Source organism: Tigriopus californicus, chromosome 2 (assembly GCF_007210705.1).
Source record: "Tigriopus californicus strain San Diego chromosome 2, Tcal_SD_v2.1, whole genome shotgun sequence".
NCBI classification, from domain to species: domain Eukaryota; kingdom Metazoa; phylum Arthropoda; class Copepoda; order Harpacticoida; family Harpacticidae; genus Tigriopus; species Tigriopus californicus.
The window spans coordinates 7,110,735-7,124,941 of record NC_081441.1 but is presented as its reverse complement, the minus strand read 5'-3'; the positions used below and the strand labels follow the sequence as shown (position 1 = coordinate 7,124,941).

Below are 14,207 nucleotides of genomic sequence, written 5' to 3'. Positions count from 1 at the left end.
TTCTTCATCATGCTAATTCATTTAATCAAGCAATTTATAATTTATAATTTATTCATCATTAATTGTGATGAGCCCTTTTTTCAGTAGCTTTTTTCTTGGTTGGTTTTTCATGGGTTTTTCTAACCGCTTCACGGAATGTAATCCCAGTCATATTAAAATGAAGGTTATACATCATCTATTTATTGCCTTTCAATATTTACATAATATTCGGTCTACCAACAAATATGGGCTGGTAAACCGAGCCAGTACTTGAATATATGGTTGATCTGAAATGCTGTCTGAAAATTTGTCCAAGTCTGGCTTGAAAGATGCAAACGGATCAACAAGGCCTACGTTTTCCCTACTAATATTAGAGGGAAGCAAATTAAACAATGAAGGAGCCCGACAAAGAAGAGAGGTGGACTTCATTGTTTTAACTAGCCTAGATTCTCGAGGGCTTGAAGGTGCTCTCAAAACGCATATTAAACCTCTACGGTCACCCTAAATCCTGGGTTGGGACAAGCTCATAAATAAAAAAAAAATCTTACCTAACTTTAAATGCTTAGATTATATATTAACTAAGATATATGATGCACCAACGCAGACTCCTTGGCAATAACTTCCAAAAATAGTTGACGGATTCTCGAGGGCTCCAAGATGTTTTTTGAGTTTCGTAAAAACTTTCCCAAAACATGCAATTCCATTCTAAACCCTTTATAAGGGTCAATCATTGTGACCGTAGAGGTGTAATGTGCGTTTTGAGAGCCTCTTCAAACCCCTTCAATCAAGGCTAGTTAGAACAATGAAGTCCACATTTCTTTATCGGGCTCCTTCATTGTTCAATGTAATTTTCTATAGTATTCGTAGGGAAGTACGTAGACCCGTCGACATCTTTTAAGTCAGACTTGGACAAGATTTTTGTCAAAATCCAAAGCAATCTCATATTCAAAGGCTAGCCAGAATTGCCAATTGGAATTTTGCTTAACCAGGTGGTGAATCAGATTTTACGAATATAAATTGGAAAAAATAACGAATCTTTGATCTAGAACAGAATTGTTGGGGATAACAATCCTAGTAGTGTATCAAAGCTTGTAGGAAAAGCCTAATCGCAATGCAAGGTCAAACTTCATTTCGTATCTAAAAAGATATGATCAAAAATGAATTACTGGGGCCTTTTTGTGTAAAGCTCGAACCTCAGACTAACGGTATGAAAGTACATTCGCCAAAATGGCGAGCGGTTGCACATCCTGACTCAAAGGTACAAGCGTTTAAAAAAACTCGCCTTGATCAAAGCGCAAGCAAAATGTAACTTCAATTATTAGGGAAAACCCGCTGGAATTACATTTCCAGAGGTAGTGAATGAAATCGGCAATAAAATATAAAATTTAAATATTCTGTTCTTAATTCTCATAACGGATCAATATCATGACATGAACAAATGAACTAGATAGCAAATATTATACAACGTGTCTTGTTTGCTATATTTTTGAATTAAGCAGGCAGTTCGCGACTGAAGATGGAGTATTTTCTGTAAAATTTCATTGTAAAAAACTTCCCAAAACCTCTTGGTATTTTGATACGTAGGTCGTAAATCCAGAAGTTCTTTTTAACTTCTTTTGCATTATTATTTCTTGCTCCGATATTAACTTGCATGCCTCAAACATTTAAAACTAATTTTCAAAAAATTATTTGATGGAAATTTGGAGTCCACTTAATTAGCCATCAAACACAATAGAGCATGTGATCTATTAAAATCAATATTATGTTATATGTAAACTGATGGTCCTATTTTTATGCTTCAAAATGCCCTGGTTATATCTAAACTCAAATTTCAAAACAAATGATATAAATTTGTAATATCAGTAAAGTAATAGAATCAGGCTAGCTCGAACAAAGAGTCCACCTCACTTCTTTCTCGGGCTCCTTTATTATTCAATTGCTCTCCTCAAATATTCGTAGGGAGTGCTCAGATGATGATCCAAAAGATCCTTTCAGTCAGATTTAAACAAGTTTTTGATCAAAATACCTGATCAATAGACTTCGGAAAAAGGTAGAAAAAATCAGCAAAAAAGGTCACTAAAAGATGATAAAATTGGCCAAAAAGGTAGAAAAAAAAGTAGCAAAATCAGTCATAAACAGGTGATAAAACAGTAAAGTTTGTTTGAACTGTGTAAAAAATCGTAAAGTTTGTTAACAACGTGCTCAAAGGATGATATCGTATTTTTTCCTTTATTAAAAAAACACAGTATAAACAAATGCAGGTTAAAATAAACAAGAAGTAAAGTATGAGTTTTTTGAAAAGATCAGTCAGTTTTCGATTTGGTGTGTGGTGATCATTTTTAATCTCATTATAAGGTTTGCTCATAAATATAGCCATATTTCAAGCTCATTTTCAGTTTTCTGAAATTCAAAACCAGTGCAACAGCAACCAAAGGCATTTCAACCCTGCCATTTTAAAAAAGAGACATGAAAATGCCAAAAAGGTACTAAAATGATGTTGTAGGTAATTTGCAACAAATTTGGCCGAAAAAATGTAAAAATCTAGGTTTTAGGTTTTTAAACTTCTCTTCATAGGACTTCTATATCAACCATATATTAAAGGGCAAATCCGCAAAAAAGAATGATTTCTTTTTCTTTCAAAATCTCAATACAGCTGAAAATATCATTTAACATTAATACTTCAGAGGAAATCTATAAAGCAATAAATAACCTTCAAATATGATGAAAGATCAACAATGACTCTCTGATATTCTTCTATGCCATCCACCTTAGACTTTTTTAAATGTAAAATAATTTCCACCCCATCCTGATTGCCGATACTAAAATATTTGGCCGACATGCGGGACCATTAGTTTCTGTAGAAAATTGTTTATCAAAATTGGAGGTTCAATTCGATTCATTCAGGCCAATTCCCCCTACACCATGGGAAAGACACGCCTTTGCTTGATTGGGGCGGCCCCAGCGGAATGTCATTCCTCTACAATCGGTGCTCGCAAGGCAAGCAAGCTGTTTTGTACGGACAGTGGTGATTGTCAACATGGAGTATTAACTGTACGTGAGTCGTGAGTGAAGCTATTGGATTTTCGAGTGGACGTTGATTACTGGAAGACGAAGCTAGAGCAAGAGCGAGATAGAGGGTTGTGGGTGGTGCTGGGGCGAGTCTCGACTTGTGCGGGTCCCTTGATTTTTGACTTTTTGCCGAACTCGAGTTCGGCAGAGGACTCGAGTCTTTTAATAGAGTCGGGTCAAGCAAAAAGACACTTCTTTGCGAAATTCTAATAAAAATGGGATATTTTATTTTGGACTCGTCCAGACTTGAGTCCTTTCTAAAAGACTCGAGTCCGGACATTTTTGCCAAAATCGAATAAAAGACTCGAGTGCACTCGGATTCGAGTCCAGACTCGCCCCAGTCCTAGTTGTGGGTCGTGGGTAGAGATCAGGCCAGAGATTCTATCGAATCAATGTGGGAACGTCTGCTATTGTTCTTGCATCCTATCTTGACCAACCACTCGGCATTCCAGGACTGGATCAGCATGGCGAGCCCGTTCATGGCAGCATGTACAGAATATCTGTGGTCAAATGGACCCAAAGAGGCCCTCGAGTTCCCCGACTACACCTTCGAGGAGCATTACGGACAAACGATCCCCTCCTTTCCACCGAGGGAAGTGCTCTTCGATTACCTTCAAGGTACCATGATAATGCATTAATGATAAGGATCATGAGAAACTTGACTTCACAACAGGTTTTCATCTCATAACATTTCAAACCCGAAAGAAGCTCTTTGATGATAGCTTGATTGGGATACTTCATTTTGAACTGTAATGGTCCTTTCAAACGTGAATGATGATTGATGAGAGTAAAAGCACAAACAAAATGATTCCTGCTTGCTTTCCTACAAATGTAGGTCGATGGAAAAAGTTCGATCTGGATCGCTTCATCACTTTCAACCACAGTGTGAAGGATGTGACCTACAACGCCAACTCGACAAATTTTCGGTGGTGACCAAGAACCATAAGGCTGATATGTTGAACAAGGCCGAGGAGTTTGATTACGTTGTTAATTGTAGTGGCCACTTCTCGACCCCAAATGTTCCGTCTTTCCCGGGCATTGAGAAATTTCCCGGTCGAGTTTTGCACGCTCACGACTTCCGGGATGCGGTCGAGTTCAAAGACAAGCGCCTTCTCATCGTGGGGGCCAGCTACTCGGCCGAGGATATCGCCCTCCAATGCATCAAATATGGAGCCAAGAACATCATTTGCTCCTACCGGACCAAACCCATGGGCTTTAAATGGCCGTCCACTATTTCAGAGCGCCCTCTCTTGACCAAGATCGAAGGAAATACGGTCCATTTCGTTGACGGCTCGTCGGCTGAAGTGGATGCCATCCTGCTGGCTACTGGTTACCTTTTTCACTATCCTCATTTGGAGGATCAGCTCCGACTCACCAGTCCTAATGTCCTTTTCCCAGAGGGACTTTATAAAGGCATCGTTTGGACCCGAAGTGGTAATGGGAAGCTCTTGTATTTAGGGGCTCCCAACGAGTTCTACACCTTCACCCTGTTCGATATGCAAGCCCTATGGGCTTTGAAATACATCATGGGAGAGGTCGAGCAACCAGGGCGGAACGCGATGCAAAAGGATGTTGATAAATGGCTTGGATTGTAAGTGTTCTTGATCTCTTTCTCACACAACTTCTGGTTTGTACACACGTCCCCTTAATTTGAAAGCCTTTTCCCATTATGCTTTGATTGGCACATCTAGGCTTGACAGTGTACAGTGTAAAATGGAGATAATTCAGCAAAGGTCAACTGGAAACGTCAAGATTGCGTGTACATTTTCATAATGTGTCATTGAACTCAAATACGCCAAAATGAATTTTTCATTGTTATTCTTTATGGCCTTGTTGAGTGCATCAAGGCGAAATCATTAGTATAAACTTGATCATGACTTTCAGGCAGGAGAGAATCAAGGATATTCATGACGGAATCGACTATCAGACCGAGTACATCATGGACTTGGTATTGGAGACTAAATATCCATTCAACCTGGATGCAGCAAAGATATTTCATGATTGGACTCAACAAAAGGTTCGAGATCTTCTGACTTATCGCGATCAGAATTTTGCTAGTAAATTCACCGGGATCATGTCTCCAACTCATCATACGCCTTTTATGAAGGCCTTGGACGACTCTTTGGAGGATTTTTTAGGATCCAAATGAATGACCGGGATGGGGGATACACGCGATTTGTTTTACTTATGGAATAAACAAGGGACCTTTCAAACATTTCTGTTTCAAAAAGGTCGAAAGGACTGTCGGTTCGGATAAGACATGAGCGGGCGAGATTTTCTATTCTGAACATGGCATGCCACGAGAGGACATATTTGTAGATTGTATCAAGATCAATCGTGTTCTGAGGTATTCTGCCTTTCTGCGCAGTAGGTAGTAGGCGGAACTAGTGATTATTGGACGGACCCGGATGATGGTGATCCAATCGGGATCGTTTCCGTAAGGACCCGCGTTGTGATCCATCGTTGGGATCAAAATCTCGCTTGTGGCTCCCATGGGCCGAGGAAGACGAACCAGACACTGACGAGGATGCGGCAGCCGCTGCAGCGGCCGCCGCCGCTTGTTGGGCCGATTTTTTGTCCCATTGTTGCTGGAGATATCGCAATAGAATGTTGGTCTTCTCGGTGACGATGACTTGCTCACTGGGGAACTCCTTGGTGGGCACATACTGATAGAATCGTTGCTGGGAATGCGCCGCACTGGACAAGATGCAGCCCTTGGCGTGACCCGCATGACTGGGCGTCTCCTTCAGGCGAGAGAAACTGTCTTTCGAGCGCACGGGTAAATCTTTCAGCATGGAATCCATGACGTCCAGTGGAGGGAAGGAGTGGGGAGGGTGGGCTGGTAATCGCGGAGGACACGCCCAGGCACTTCAATCTATGTCAGGATCCGTTTAGAATGAAAGAATTGGAAAGCGCACATACGTGATGGACCCACTGATGACTAGAGTGAAACAGAGAGGGAGTGGGGGACCGTGGTCCTCGTGGGTGCGGGTGATTGCCTGAGGGAGGGGCTCACTTCTTGGACATGAGTCTCATGGTTAAGTTCAAGGATGGAACCTCTCACAAGCAGACAGACAATCAGTCAGATCGGGCCAAGTTCCAGCGAGCTTCTTCTTCCGTCCGAGATTGGCACTTTGAAGCATAGTTGCCAGATATTTGGTGAGACGAAGTGGCCAAAAACGATACCCCTGGACGAAAATAGTTGTCACATCATATCGAATGAATACTTATTTTGAATACTTGACTAGTAATACGAAACTCTTTGGTTCTATATTTGTCATCATTGCCTCACTTTGATTAATGACAATCATTGTTGTTTACAAATAGCTCAAAGCAAATTTGAACTTGGGTTTCTTAATCTTAACCCTGAGAAATACTCAAGAGGGCTAACAATCAAGATTTTTCTTTTCATTTTATTACATTCCCTGTAGCGGTTAGAAAAGCCCATGAAAATCCAAACCAAAGAAGAAAAAAAAAGTTCAAAAGCTATTCACCAAACCACAGACTGCTTGATCTGAAATTTCGATATCTTCATCTCTTAAAGTTTTGGAATTATTTTGATGCTTACCAATAGGTCATCTATCAAATCATTGAACTAAAATCTAATATATTCGCCCACTTAACTCTGCGTCATACCTTACAACTTAATAAATACTCAATTCTATGAATTTTTGCTTGCTGAGCCAAAAGCACGTGTGAATGTCTCATTTTTTACATCCTATCTTGATATTTTTAACGCTCGCTATATACGAAATGGGCACAAAAATCTCACATCCGTTTTTAAACGAAAGATGCCGCGGAAGAAAATAGTTACCAATCGAAGGGTAGATTGCGCCTGAAAATTCAAGTTTAAATAGTTTCCACCCAAAAAACGAAAATGGCACCCAATGTTGCCTTCTGTCAACTATGCTTTGAAGCATAACTTTGCAGGTCACTCAGTTCTACTTGATACATACATAGAGTGAACACTACTACCCAAAAGTCCATCAGCTACCTGCTTAGATGCATAAGTTCCGTGGTTCAATGGGAGAGAATAAAAGGAACAAGATCGCAAGTTGCTGTGAATGATGAGATGAAGCTTCAATCTTGTTAGGGAGGGTGGTCATGGATGGCAAGTTCAGATGGGGAATCGGGGGTTGACTGGTCACGTCAAGAAATATATTTAAGGGATGGGTTAACATCATTTATCTTACCATCAGAAATAGTTAAAAGGCTCAACCCCGACCTGACAACTCCGCGGATTATTGATTACCAATCCACCAGAACTAACTCTGCATCATTTGGTTAGTCATCCTTACTGATCTGATCATCAATCGAAATCATTAACTGAGAACCCGAAACCCCGGGTAGTTGTGTCCATGGTGAACCAAAAGCGGGCACCCTGAGATTTTGACCCCGCCAGCCATTCGGCCACAGCCAGAGGAGCGGACGATGAAGCGACTTAGTCATAGGGTGACCGACCAGCTGGTACTAGACAGGAAGAGAGAGACCTCCCTCCCATTTCCCAGATGATCGAGCAACCTAGCCAGCCTAGCGAGTGACAGGGATGGAATCTCTGAAAACTCCCTTCAATGGGCCTGAAAGCAGTGTCGTCGTCAAGTGAAGTTAACTTGTCTACTTGCATTGTATTGTGTGAAAAAGAGTCATATTATCTCCGAGATAAAAGTGCACGGATCTACCATGGTCGATAAAAATCCATTGATTGATGGCCAATGTAACTCATCGGGTATCATGTTTTTACGGACTGATGCCCGTCAAGGGGTTCCAAGCTCTAATGTGCGCCATATCTTACCCTGGTTAGGTGGTGCACACTGGCCAGTGGGCGAGGAGGGAAGTCGTAGTAGAAGAGTACGCAGTACAGAACAGAACAGTACCACAGATCATATAACGACTAGATGTCGCATTGGCCCGACCTCAGTGCAGAGGAAAGTGGATTTTAAGTCAACAACTCTGTACACCAAAAAAGAGGAGGGTGACTGCCTGATCAGTAGTAACGACCTACAATCGCTGGGCCTTCAACGAACGCTATCAGTGACAAGCTCACTCTGAATCTGGCCACGCTGGCGGATGAAAAAGCATGAGTCACTGTACACCAAAATTCATGTACCAGCTGATGAAGGCAAGTGTTCGCATTTTTCCTCGCGCTATGCGAGGTCTAGTCATTATATGGTCTGTGAACAGTACATTTTGTACACAGAGGCCGAGCGTGTCTGGGTGCGTCCGTCGTTCACTCCCTCCGTCCCTTTAACTGCTTTAACCCAACAACGACGACGAGGACGTCGAGCAAAACCAGAACGAGAACGACGCTTATTAGCAAAAGAGGGAGGCCAGCCACGAAATAGGACGGACAAAAGAAGTGCGAGCGAAGAGGCAGGCAAGTGAGACAGAAAGAAAGAAGAAAGAAAGAAGAACCAACAAGAAAAAGGTGCACGACGACGCAATCTGACATCCATTGGACATTGGCTGAGCGCTGCTATCATATTCATCACTAACGCAATTACATTCAACCACATCTTGCAGGTAACACGCTGTAAGGTTGGGCCTGTCGGCCGTCCAACCTAGCCCGTGCCCGTTTTTTTTGAAGGTCAAAACGGGCCGACCTTGAATCCGGATTTCATACCAGAACTGCCCATGGGAACGGTCTGTCCATGATCTAACTTTTATCCTATATTTTATTCACCATTGGTCTAGGTCAATTGAGACGTGATTGGAGGAGTCTGTCTGGGATTTCTGGGTTGTCCATTCCTTCAATATGAGTGCGGGTCCGATGGGCGGGAGTAGTGGGAGTGGTGGAGCGGGCGGCGGAGGCCGGAAGAAGGTGCTGTTGAAAGTGATCATTCTGGGCGATTCCGGGGTGGGCAAGACCTCGCTGATGAACCAGTACGTGAACAAGAAGTTCACCAACCAATATAAAGCCACCATTGGAGCCGATTTCCTCACCAAAGAGGTGGGTTCACGGGCCAAACACGGGTCTCTTTAGTTGGCATCAACTTGCGCTGGCTCGTCATTTTGATTCCTTCATACAGGTGATGGTTGAGGATCGATTGGTGACCATGCAGATTTGGGACACGGCTGGCCAAGAGCGATTTCAATCCTTGGGGGTGGCCTTTTACCGAGGGGCGGACTGCTGCGTCCTGGTGTACGACGTGACCGCCCCCAACACTTTCAAGTCTTTGGAGAGTTGGCGCGACGAGTTCCTCATCCAAGCATCGCCTCGGGATCCGGATAGTTTTCCCTTTGTGGTGCTGGGTAACAAAGTGGATTTGGATAATCGCACGGTAAGACAAGGAAAAGCCCTGGTTCCAGGGCCCAATCCGAGAGGCGGATCCTCAGTGATGTCTTTGTTCTCAATAGGTCTCGACTAAGCGAGCCCAACAGTGGTGTCAAGCCAAGAATGAGATTCCCTACTTCGAGACCTCGGCCAAGGAGGCCATCAACGTGGAGCAAGCATTTCAGACGATCGCCAAGAACGCTCTGGCCCAAGAGTCCGAGGAATCCTTCACTGATCAATTCCCTACGCAAATTCGGCTTACCCAGAACCCCAACGGAAGTGATTCGAGATCGAACGATAATTGCGGATGTTGAGGATCACCCACCCGATCGACGCTTAAGGGTCTACTACCGATTGAGAACTATAGCCTCCACCACCGTACTTCAACTACTTGCTTGCGTTTTTCTATGACCATCTTAATTATTCCTAATGAATACATATATCATATACCAGAGCTGCCATGCCCCGGGCGGGGGGGATCGTATTTCCTATGTTAGAATAGCGATTTGGGGTTCAATAAATGGCGGAATTTATTCATGAATGATGGAGCCTTGCCATTCAGAGCGGCCATTGAGGATATCGATATTAGTAGATGTAGTACACATTATTAGCCACGGGACGACGGGTGGGATCCTCTAGACGGATCCCCGCTTGACTATCATAAAAAGTAGCGGGAAGGGGTGACTGTTACGTAGAAAAGGACTAAAGCCGCCACGCCTCATCTTGGCTTACTTGCCCAGAAGCTGCAACTTGGTCGACAGGAAGTTGTGCAAGATGAAAACGAAGATTTTTGGATTCGTCCAAAGCATGAATTCATCCTCCTCTCGGCCTCGAAACTGAAGCCAGAGCAGTTTAGCTCCATCGTCATTAGAGGCGATGAGGGCGTGGAACGGGAAGCTCCACAGGGTATGATTTTTGACCGGGTCCACCAAGCTGAAACCTTTATCCACGTGAAGTTTCAGCACACACTTCAACGACTTCCACTCGCAATCTACCGTATAGGATTCCAGACACTTGGAAGCGTACAATGATCCTTGAATCAAGGAGGACAGCCAGGAGGAGTAGTCCGGGCGGGATTGGGCGGAAAACGTGTGGCAGATCACACCTCCCTCAGTGCCGTAGCGGATGCAAATCTTATTCTTCTCCTTGGCATTGTTGTCTTTGCACAAGACTCGAATTTGGACTAGTTTTAGACTTTCTTTGGGATTCGACCATTCCTCGAGAGCCCAGGGAACGTGATCCCAAAACATCAGACGCTCTTCATTCAAGGCCACGAAGGTGGGCACAAGCGAGGGCGTGTCACTGGACATGCCGCTATCGAAACTGTTCTCGGAGCAAGCGCTCTTGTCGTGCTCTTGGCACAACCAGCCCATTTTGATGAGTCGCGAGGGGAGAGCGAAATTGGCCTTCAGCGTGGACTCTTGGATGGACATCTCCACCGCTGACAAAAGGGCCATCTTCCAAAACTCGACTTTGTCGCTTGGAACTCGAAGGACCACGGACTTTTTCCGATTGGGACTGTGGATTTCCAGTTTTTTCAAATCGGTATCTAGTCCCGTGTCCCTTTGGACATGGCATAATTGCAGTGGGATCCATTTCATCTCGGAATTGGGCGACATCTTCTTTAGGGTATCGCTCTTGCCATTGGGCGCCAAGAACGCAACATCATGAGACCATCCCAAATCGGAGAGCAGGGCCGCCTTTTGGAAGTAGGGCGTCACCTCTTTAACGTGCTTCACTTCCAGAACCACTTTGGTATTGATGGTTTTGAGCATTTGTACGGCCTCATCGTGGGTCAAACTCTTCACGTCCGTCCCATCCACCATCAGAATGGCATCCCCGACAAAGAGCTTTTTGGTGGCTTCGGCCGCCAGACCTTCGAAGATCTTCGAAATGAGTATGGGCATTCGGTTCTCCTTGCCCCCTTTGATGGAGATACCCAGCCCTTGGCCGGGTTCCTTTTTGATAATCTCGACCCGGCGCTTGCCCTCCGGGATATGCTGTGGTGCGTCGGGACTCCCATTCACATCTTCGAATTGCTCATCGGTCAGCGAGATGCCCAGAAGCGTTTTCTCAATGGCCGCTTCGCCCGCATACCAATGACTTTTAATGAACACCTCCACGGGTCCGCGGAACGGTTCTTGCCCGTTCACATCCTCGATCATGTTGCCAGAGAGCGTCATGGTCAGTGTGTACTCAGATTGAATGCTTCAAATGAATTGTCGGTTCAAGTCGAAGACTTTATCTAGAGCCATTTGCGGCTTGGGTACACAAGTACACATCAATTAAGATAAGGCTGTTCTTCGGCAGGTCATGTTGTACTCGAACCTCTGCTCGTCACTTATTTTGACAACAATCGAATCATTATCACGGCTCGTTGAGCATCCTGATTATCCTGATTTTCCACCTTCGCTGACTTATCTCACACAAGCTGAATCAAAGGCTGCCTCTCTTCGGACCTACATACGATTCAGGCAGCCTCTTCTCATCGTGATACACCAAAAAGGGGGGGGGGGGGGCAGGGGGGTCTACAGGGTCTACTACTCCTCGCTACCCTTCTGTCAGGGTATTTCGACCAGGATGGTGTGGGCCAAAGGACGAAGCCTGAAGAGTCTAAGAAGAGAAGAAAGAGGGATCAGATTGCGTACCCCTCACTCGCTTTCCATCAGTTGGGTATCATCTATCCTCTGGGCTTCCAGCCAAGCTCCACTAGCGGCTCAAACTTGAGCGCACAATTCTGGCGTGCCCGATATCGTCCTGGTTCTTTGGCTGACATGCGCTCTCACCTTTTGCGCTCCAAGGATTACTTTGTCCAACGCTAGAGGGCCATGCCTCCCAATTCCTAGATAGACAAAAGATACCTCCATACCTATTTCCTGCCGCTTGATCAATCCGAATTTGAACCGCTTGAATTGGATGAACCTTAGTGTATGAAAATCAATATATAAAGTGTATATATTTACACCGAAGTGCATGACAACCGCTCGGCGATGGCTAGTCTTGAGTCAGCTAGATGCCTTCCGAGGCCGTGGTCATGCTTTTGACAAAGTAAGACGGTCCCTAGTTCCCCCTCAAATATCCCCTTCAGATCACATCAGGGATTGACAATCGGCACATTGAACTCCATCTGGCGTCGTCCCATAGGAGCAATTACCGCACACGGTCCGATCACACGAGAGACACGCATTCAAACACGGCGAGCAGGTCAATTTGGCGCAGGCATCGCACCCCCGCGATACTTTCGATCCGGGTTCGATCCCTCGGGTGCACGAGGAACAAGTGGTCAAAAGAGAGGGACGGGACGGGCATCTCTTGTCCCGCAACAAGCCTAAGGTCTGTGGGTGGATGGTGGCTTGCACTAAATCCGGATGACGGGGTGGAAATCGCTCCAAAAACTGCGAGATGCTGGGCAGAGCAAAGGCTTTAGGGGACGGGTCTAGGGGAAATAGAGCCACTGGCGGGCGGATGGAGGAAACTGAAAGGCGGCGGGCCTGCAGGATGAGGTCAGTTTCCCTGTTGGATAACGTATTACACCGCGTTCTGGACCCGTAATTTTTGGACCTGGGGCTTAGAATTTCTGCCGCTCGCAATAATTTGCTTCAGGGTGACTAGGTTATAAATATCAGTCCAGGGTCAGCGGCCTAGGTGCTTAGACTGGACTTAGATCTTTTGGGAGCTAAAATAAGCCAGATCACCAACGAAAAAACAAGAGGGAACCCTCAGCACTTGAAAGGCTAAATCGCCCGTAAATAATACTTTTCCTAACTCGCTGCAAGCCCAAGGAGGTAATGACAACCAAAAATGTAATTTGACACCAAGCAAGTTGTCAAGTAAACGCGTTATGGAGTAAAATCACAGACAACATGCCCAGCCAAACCGCACTGCGCATGCATTGAATTTGACATTTATTCCATTTTACAGGGTTGTCTAAGCAAACAGCATTGAGGTATTATGCCAATTTAATAGAGCGTTCACAGATTAATACCAAACATGTTCATTTTATTGGGTTTTGTAACACAGCTCACTCAAAATCACTGGAATATTGAAAATTCAACGGGCGGATAGTGCAAGTTGACTGTGATGGTTAATTTAATTCTCCCTCCCCAAAATTCCCAAAATCGGGGTGCTGTACCACATTTTTCCTCGAATTTCCTTCACTCGACATGCCCCATTACTAGACCTAGGAACAGAAGTTAAAACCTAAAACATGGATTTTTACATTCCTCAGTCTTTGTTCAATTTGAACAAATTACCTCAAACGTGGTCTTTAATAGAATTTTTGGCATTTTTCATGTTCACTAGTCATTACAGAGCATGCGTTCCAGAGCATTTCAATTTTTTACAAGGGGGATCCCTGGTGAAAAATCACTTATTTTCCATCACATTTTTATTATTATTTTTGCTTGGTTTGCAAAGATATGATTGTTGACTATGATTTTTTAGATTCATGCTCGACTGGGCCTCGCGCGACAAAGAAGTCTCGTTCAACGAGACTTTTAGATTATATGATATAAGGCAAGGTTTATGAAAACTTGATATTTTGCCCACAATAAAGACTCACAAGGGAAAGGAAATGGACTCGTCAAATTTCAAGTCCTACGTAATGACAATGAGAAAACGCGTCTCAGAAATTATGGGCAGGAACCTGGACAATATATTTTACATAATTATAGGTATGATGGATACAAACAGTAGAATTAATGAGTACTAACCCCGAGATCGGGAGTGGTCTGGGAACCGAGGGTCTTCTAGTCAACTCTTGTGGTTTTGGCAAAATGGTAAGAGTCCGCGCAGCCACAGTACTTATTTTCTTGGTTTGTGACGGATCGGGTATGCTCCTGAGCATACCGTATGAGGTTGAGGTTGCGTGGTCTGCGGCGTCCGAAAG

At 44.3% G+C, this 14,207-nt stretch overlaps 3 protein-coding genes and 1 pseudogene across 3 annotated transcripts; 2 read left to right on the top strand and 2 right to left on the bottom strand.

Moving 5' to 3' along the window:
• Positions 1-2,945: 2,945 nt before the first annotated feature.
• LOC131892645 (trimethylamine monooxygenase-like) lies at positions 2,946-5,250 on the top strand (annotated as a pseudogene).
• A 46-nt stretch (positions 5,251-5,296) lies between these two features.
• Positions 5,297-6,210, bottom strand: LOC131876916 (DET1- and DDB1-associated protein 1-like). The gene has a single exon (XM_059222458.1). The coding sequence runs from the start codon at positions 5,850-5,852 to the stop codon at positions 5,433-5,435; it is 420 nt and encodes a 139-aa protein (XP_059078441.1). The 5' UTR covers positions 5,853-6,210; the 3' UTR covers positions 5,297-5,432.
• Positions 6,211-8,371: 2,161 nt separating this feature from the next.
• On the top strand, positions 8,372-9,778 carry LOC131876913 (ras-related protein rab7-like). The gene is made up of 4 exons (XM_059222453.1): positions 8,372-8,568; positions 8,740-8,995; positions 9,075-9,326; positions 9,403-9,778. Exons 2-4 carry the CDS (start codon positions 8,801-8,803, stop codon positions 9,631-9,633), a joined length of 678 nt encoding a protein of 225 aa, XP_059078436.1. The 5' UTR covers positions 8,372-8,568; positions 8,740-8,800; the 3' UTR covers positions 9,634-9,778.
• A 53-nt stretch (positions 9,779-9,831) lies between these two features.
• On the bottom strand, positions 9,832-13,215 carry LOC131876906 (beta-1-syntrophin-like). Its single transcript, XM_059222445.1, has one exon. It carries the CDS (start codon positions 11,500-11,502, stop codon positions 10,048-10,050), a length of 1,455 nt encoding a protein of 484 aa, XP_059078428.1. The 5' UTR covers positions 11,503-13,215; the 3' UTR covers positions 9,832-10,047.
• Between the last annotated feature and the right edge of the window lie 992 nt (positions 13,216-14,207).

Coding starts and splice junctions, on each gene's coding strand:
- LOC131876916 (XM_059222458.1), bottom strand. CDS start 5,852: ATGGATTCCATGCTGAAAGATTTACCCGTGCGCTCGAAAGACAGTTTC.
- LOC131876913 (XM_059222453.1), top strand. CDS start 8,801: ATGAGTGCGGGTCCGATGGGCGGGAGTAGTGGGAGTGGTGGAGCGGGC. Junction 8,996..9,074: donor CCGATTTCCTCACCAAAGAG/GTGGGTTCACGG, acceptor TCCTTCATACAG/GTGATGGTTGAGGATCGATT. Junction 9,327..9,402: donor TGGATTTGGATAATCGCACG/GTAAGACAAGGA, acceptor TGTTCTCAATAG/GTCTCGACTAAGCGAGCCCA.
- LOC131876906 (XM_059222445.1), bottom strand. CDS start 11,502: ATGACGCTCTCTGGCAACATGATCGAGGATGTGAACGGGCAAGAACCG.